Below are 6427 nucleotides of genomic sequence, written 5' to 3' on the forward strand. Positions count from 1 at the left end.
ATTGGCTACAAGAAGAAGGTGGCCCCGCCCTCCCCCTCACGTGCAAAACTCAGTTAGTGAGAGAACAGTGCCAAAATTGTAAGCGCAGAGAAAAGAAAGACGGAGCTGTACATATCGGTTTATTTCGGGAACTTTTTGCCCCGCATGCACAACAAGTCATTTAGACATTTGCAACAGTTAGTTTTTTTACACATTCAGATTGGTTCTATGCAGTCAATCCGTTTTGCAGTTCTTTAAACTGTTGTTTTCGCTTGCAAAGCACAGGCTTGGAGTGCTTTTGGCGAAAAAAACGTGCCAAAAGTGTACGCGCGGAAAAATGGAAGTCAGAAGCATGTAGATCATATTTATTTTGCGTTAGCATGAAGCTGCAGTTTCACAATACATGAATTACACTTACGAGTAACAGTAAAACGCTGCAAATAATTTTTTCTTGCGCTTGAAACACGAGTTACACCTTCACAAAGCTTCTCTTGCGCATGCAAATTTAATTGACGCTTACAGTCTTATGTACACTTCCACAACTCTTACCCTGCGTGTGCAAATCTTTTTGACGCCATTCTACCTTCATAATAATAGTGTGACTATTTCAATTACTTTATTAAAGTAATGTAACTGATTACATTTGATTGCTTTTTGATTACTTTTACGAATGTTTATCATTTTGAAACATTTCAACCAGACAGGGTTAACCTTACAGTAGTACTCAACACTGATTACTGTCAGACTTCACACCATCTCACCTTATTCTCACCATCTCCATGCAAATCTGAAAGAGCTGTGGGAAATAACAGCAAGTATGAGCTAGTGAGTTTGGTGGAAACCGCGGACATGTAACCCTAAGTGAACGTGCAAGTTCATGCAACAGTGACTCACCAATGCAAGAGGAAAAGGTGTATAGGTTGGCGACTGGGTCATAGTGAGCATCAAGCCATTTGGAGCTGGCCACTGAACTACAAGAGCACAGGAAAAACTTACTACAAACAGACCATATTAAAAATCATCACTGCATATGAATTCATTTCTATGCACTGGTTTTGAAAACACTTCAACTCTGTTGTATTGCTGTGCCGCATAAGCTCTACTGCTATTATAAAATGATTTACTTATGAATTATTACATTGTAAGGAAATTATATACTATATCAATATGCTAACGCCAATCGTTATTTACCGCGATATTTTCGAGAGAACGCCTCATAAATCAGCATATAGCTACTCACGTGTCTTTCAGCTCCTGGGAACCAGAGGACATGACGGTTTTGATATTTGATATAAAATGCTTTTTATTAATGATTTTAGGCTGAGATAATCAAACTGCTTGGACCGTCTGCTGTAATCCTCAGCTCGGCTTTCCTCGTTCCTGTGGCAACCACTCCAGCGGGAGAGCTTAAGAGCGCTACATCGAAACACTTCCGACAGGAATTGTTCATCTTAACGAATAGTTCCGAATTTAAGGGATCCATGTTTTTACGGATCGTCAGAGCAATAAAACGTACAGTAGTGTGAAAAAGTGTTGGTCCCCTTCCTGATTTCTTATTTTTTTGCATGTTTGTCACACTTTAATGTTTCAGATCATCAAACAAATTTAAATATTAGTCAAAGATAACACAAGTGAACACAACATGCAGTTTGAGAAAAGAAAGACGGAGCTGTACATATCGGTTTATTTCGGGAACTTTTTGCCCCGCATGCACAACAAGTCATTTAGACATTTGCAACAGTTAGTTTTTTTACACATTCAGATTGGTTCTATGCAGTCAATCCGTTTTGCAGTTCTTTAAACTGTTGTTTTCGCTTGCAAAGCACAGGCTTGGAGTGCTTTTGGCGAAAAAAACGTGCCAAAAGTGTACGCGCGGAAAAATGGAAGTCAGAAGCATGCAGATCATATTTATTTTGCGTTAGCATGAAGCTGCAGTTTCACAATACATGAATTACACTTACGAGTAACAGTAAAACGCTGCAAATAATTTTTTCTTGCGCTTGAAACACGAGTTACACCTTCACAAAGCTTCTCTTGCGCATGCAAATTTAATTGACGCTTACAGTCTTATGTACACTTCCACAACTCTTACCCTGCGTGTGCAAATCTTTTTGACGCCATTCTACCTTCATAATAATAGTGTGACTATTTCAATTACTTTATTAAAGTAATGTAACTGATTACATTTGATTGCTTTTTGATTACTTTTACGAATGTTTATCATTTTGAAACATTTCAACCAGACAGGGTTAACCTTACAGTAGTACTCAACACTGATTACTGTCAGACTTCACACCATCTCACCTTATTCTCACCATCTCCATGCAAATCTGAAAGAGCTGTGGGAAATAACAGCAAGTATGAGCTAGTGAGTTTGGTGGAAACCGCGGACATGTAACCCTAAGTGAACGTGCAAGTTCATGCAACAGTGACTCACCAATGCAAGAGGAAAAGGTGTATAGGTTGGCGACTGGGTCATAGTGAGCATCAAGCCATTTGGAGCTGGCCACTGAACTACAAGAGCACAGGAAAAACTTACTACAAACAGACCATATTAAAAATCATCACTGCATATGAATTCATTTCTATGCACTGGTTTTGAAAACACTTCAACTCTGTTGTATTGCTGTGCCGCATAAGCTCTACTGCTATTATAAAACGATTTACTTATGAATTATTACATTGTAAGGAAATTATATACTATATCAATATGCTAACGCCAATCGTTATTTACCGCGATATTTTCGAGAGAACGCCTCATAAATCAGCATATAGCTACTCACGTGTCTTTCAGCTCCTGGGAACCAGAGGACATGACGGTTTTGATATTTGATATAAAATGCTTTTTATTAATGATTTTAGGCTGAGATAATCAAACTGCTTGGACCGTCTGCTGTAATCCTCAGCTCGGCTTTCCTCGTTCCTGAAACATTAAAGTATGACAAACATACAAAAAAATCAGGAAGGGGGCCAACACTTTTTCACACCACTGTATTTTTTAAAATAACATTTTATTTTCTTCTGGAATCATTCTAACATGCTGGTTTGGAGCTCAAGACACACTTATTATTATAAGAGTTGAAAACAGTTGTTCTGCTTCAAAAGTTTCGTGTAAAATTATATTTTATTCAGCATTTAACATTTCTATTTTAAATAAATGCAGAGTTCCATGAACTTTCTATTCGCCGAAGAATTGAAAATAAAAACATGTTTTCCACATGAAGCAGCAAAAAACTGTTTTCAACTCTGACAATAATAAGAACTATTAATAACTGAACACCAATAATAATAGAAGAATTAAGCACCAAATTAGCATAGAATGATTTCTGAAGAATCATGTGACACTGAAGACTTAAGTAATGATGCTGAAAATTTGGCTTTGCATCACAGGAACAGCAATTGCATTTTCAAAAATATATTCAAGTATCATTCTTACAAAATAAGTGTCTTTTGTGTCCCTAATAAAATAATCATACATAGAATTAATATAACAACAAATAAATTTGCGATTTAAAAAAAAACTTAATAGCCTATTGTGTATTCTTTCATCAATATTATTCATCAAAAAAGTCAATTAAATATTATTTTAAATAATTTAAATAGCATTTATCTTGATAACAAGGGTAAGGTTGTTGGCCTCTATTTTTGATGATTTATGAGGCTTGACTGAGGGGGGCATCATGCAGCGTCATTACTGTTACAATTTTTAAAATGTAAATTTAAACAATTATTTATTACATTTAGTATAATCAATATCTACAAGTAACACCCTTTCAAAGTGTACAACATGTGCTTTTGTGAATTAGCTAGCAATTAGTCAATTTGTTTGAAATCGTCAAACTTGTTACTGTCAACCTGTTACTTTTTAAAGTAACAGGTTTTGATATGTAGGTAACAGGGATGACATAAATTAGGTGTCACTTTAAAGATTGTCTTTGTAAAATTCAAACATTTAAAAGATTACACTCTTTATATTATTGAGCTAATGTCTATATCATTCAGTGGCATATGTGCATCAGTTAAATTTTTAGTTAGCATCATTTGTATTGTTACTATTACTATTATTGTTGTTAATGACCAAGATAAAATGAACTCATTGTTTTCCCCATAACTCATTGTTAATAATGCATCCATGTTAATTCAATTACAAATAAGAGCAGCACGGTGACTACAGACTCTCACCCCAGTCTTGCAGTGTTCAAGAAAGTGAAACCCAATTTCAGCATCAAGAACTTGGTATAGTTTCAGATGAGGTTATAGATCTGACCATCTTCCTTGCCTAATAATTGAACCAGATCTCTTAGAAATGTAATGTGTTAAATCAACAATGACTGTTTTCAAAATCAAAAATTGATTTTACTATTGTCATACAACTATGCCAAGTAAGTGCAAAACAATATAATGCAATTTAAAATGGTAAAACTTTACAGTATTTTAAACTAATATGCGCAGTGTGCTGAAGAATGTGTGTCCTGTCATCCATGCTACTCTGTCAATCCTATTTCTATCATCAATTTCATAAAAATTGTAAAAATGATATTTGATACAGCCTTCCAGGTTTTTCCATTGTAACTTTAACTATATTTTATTTTGGACATCACTATTTTTTAACATCTCTCTTGTAAAAATATTTATATTTTCTTAACTGGTATGTGGTCACCCTCCAAAATTAGGATGTTCTTAAAAAGGCACCGATTTCGTGGAATGACCCTCAAGTAAAAAACATTAATTATATATAGTCATATTGTAATAATATTTCACAATATTACTGTATTTTTTTTATCAAATAAGGACTAGAGAGACAAAACATAGAAAAACATTATATATTTGCATATTTGTATAATAACCCTATTATTATTGTATAATACATACAAAACAATGAAATCAAATGAAATTAAGTATCAAAATTTATTTTGTACCCCACTCATGAAAAGTGCTGTTTATGATTGTATCGAATACGTTAATTAACCACATTTGATTACTTGCACTGGATAAAAAGTTAATACTTAAAAGGATTAAAAAAAAAACATATAGGCTGCATATAAAATTCCTTTTTTATTATTTCCCAATTTTGTTTTTACTGTGTCACATTTCTTACAAATTCCAAAGCCATAAAAAAGCAATTTTTAGTCAACTGAGAGATGTACACAATGTTTCTGATCAGGCAAATACATAAAAAAACATAATGTTCACAGAAACGTAAGAGGGGCTCCCAATTTCTCATCTCCAAGGTAGCGTTTAAGGAATTTGCGTACTTCCGGACTGAAAAGACTTGTATGGTAATCTCTAGTGTGTGAATCAGACTTAGGCTTCCTGGTGTTCTTGCACAGGTCCTTCACTCCCCAGCTGACAATACCCACCTGTTCAAGATTATTCAGATATTATTAAAACAAACATCTCTCAAATTAGACATGAATAACAAGAATTTAGTCTTCTGAAGAATGATGCATATTATTTGAAATGGCTCAGTGTACTGTTAAAAGGAATTAAGCAAACATGAGAAGTGATTCAAAAACACACCTGCACCATTCGATTACCAGGAACCACAAAAGTGGCCCCACCAGAGTCACCTGTTGATGACATGCACAACATTCTGAGTTCAGATCTTTTAGCAAATTCAATTTATTAAGAATAGGGACATTAAGGATATGACATTTTATGATGATTCTAATAGTATCATGGTAGATTACTGCCAAATAGTATGTCCCTTTTCAAAAATCCAAACTCACCTTTGCAGGCAATATCATCTACATTAGGTTCAATACCACCGCTGCACAGAAAATTATCTGTAACGATATCTTTAGCATTTTTCGCAGTAATTCCGTCAGCTTTTTTGGCATCTTCAACACAAGCATCCCGCTGAAGAAAAGGGACATATCAATTTTAGACAAAAGAAATTCAGAACTGTTGAGCAAAGCATGCATTTAATTAGGCTTTTTGCTTATGTTCATTACTCCTTTGAGTTCCATTACTAAAAAATCAAGCCGTGATATGAAACCACACTAATGAAACCACAAATTAATACAAATAAAAAGAGAGCAAGACAGTGTCCACTATACAACATATCATTACCCATTTTCCCTGCTTGATTGTGATTTGTTTCTTCTCAATGCTTTTTCCCATGACCGACATGAAAGAAGCTTTCACAGTTTCTGCACTCATTAGCTCTTCCTCTGTAAAAACATAGTTAAATGTAAATAAAATATATGTTGTATTTTAGCAATGCAAGTTTTTTTTATATAATATTTTGTATTGCCACTCATTAATGTAAAACATTATATCAACTGTTCTATTTAAAATTGTATTTTGACAATTTAGTAGAATAACTTAATAACTGATAACAGATAAAGCAGAATTCAAAGAGATTTATCTGAAAGGTAAGTTTATCGTTTATATACAGGCATTGTCACGAATCCTGTCCATGGACTTCCATTCATTCACCACCAGA

The 6427-nt window shown here is 34.2% G+C and overlaps 1 protein-coding gene and 2 long non-coding RNA genes across 3 annotated transcripts; all 3 read right to left on the bottom strand.

Moving 5' to 3' along the window:
• Positions 1-729: 729 nt before the first annotated feature.
• Positions 730-1390, bottom strand: LOC107560660 (uncharacterized). The gene is made up of 3 exons (XR_001605753.1): positions 1220-1390; positions 874-950; positions 730-775 (listed from the first exon to the last, which is right to left on the bottom strand). It is a non-coding gene; the product is annotated as an uncharacterized lncRNA (long non-coding RNA).
• An 882-nt stretch (positions 1391-2272) lies between these two features.
• Positions 2273-2892, bottom strand: LOC107560661 (uncharacterized). Its single transcript, XR_001605754.1, has 3 exons — positions 2763-2892; positions 2417-2493; positions 2273-2318 (listed from the first exon to the last, which is right to left on the bottom strand). It is a non-coding gene; the product is annotated as an uncharacterized lncRNA (long non-coding RNA).
• A 2013-nt stretch (positions 2893-4905) lies between these two features.
• LOC107560659 (complement factor B-like) lies at positions 4906-6146 on the bottom strand. Its single transcript, XM_016244895.1, has 4 exons — positions 6052-6146; positions 5709-5838; positions 5500-5549; positions 4906-5339 (listed from the first exon to the last, which is right to left on the bottom strand). Exons 1-4 carry the CDS (start codon positions 6139-6141, stop codon positions 5169-5171), a joined length of 441 nt encoding a protein of 146 aa, XP_016100381.1. The 5' UTR covers positions 6142-6146; the 3' UTR covers positions 4906-5168.
• Positions 6147-6427: the final 281 nt, after the last annotated feature.

The sequence above is a fragment of the Sinocyclocheilus grahami genome, unplaced genomic scaffold (assembly GCF_001515645.1).
Source record: "Sinocyclocheilus grahami isolate Dianchi unplaced genomic scaffold, SAMN03320097.WGS_v1.1 scaffold738.1, whole genome shotgun sequence".
In the NCBI taxonomy this organism is placed as follows: Eukaryota; Metazoa; Chordata; class Actinopteri; order Cypriniformes; family Cyprinidae; genus Sinocyclocheilus; species Sinocyclocheilus grahami.

Coding starts and splice junctions, on each gene's coding strand:
- LOC107560659 (XM_016244895.1), bottom strand. CDS start 6,141: ATGAGTGCAGAAACTGTGAAAGCTTCTTTCATGTCGGTCATGGGAAAA. Junction 5,550..5,708: donor AGATGATATTGCCTGCAAAG/GTGAGTTTGGAT, acceptor TGTCATCAACAG/GTGACTCTGGTGGGGCCACT. Junction 5,340..5,499: donor CTGGTAATCGAATGGTGCAG/GTGTGTTTTTGA, acceptor AATCTTGAACAG/GTGGGTATTGTCAGCTGGGG.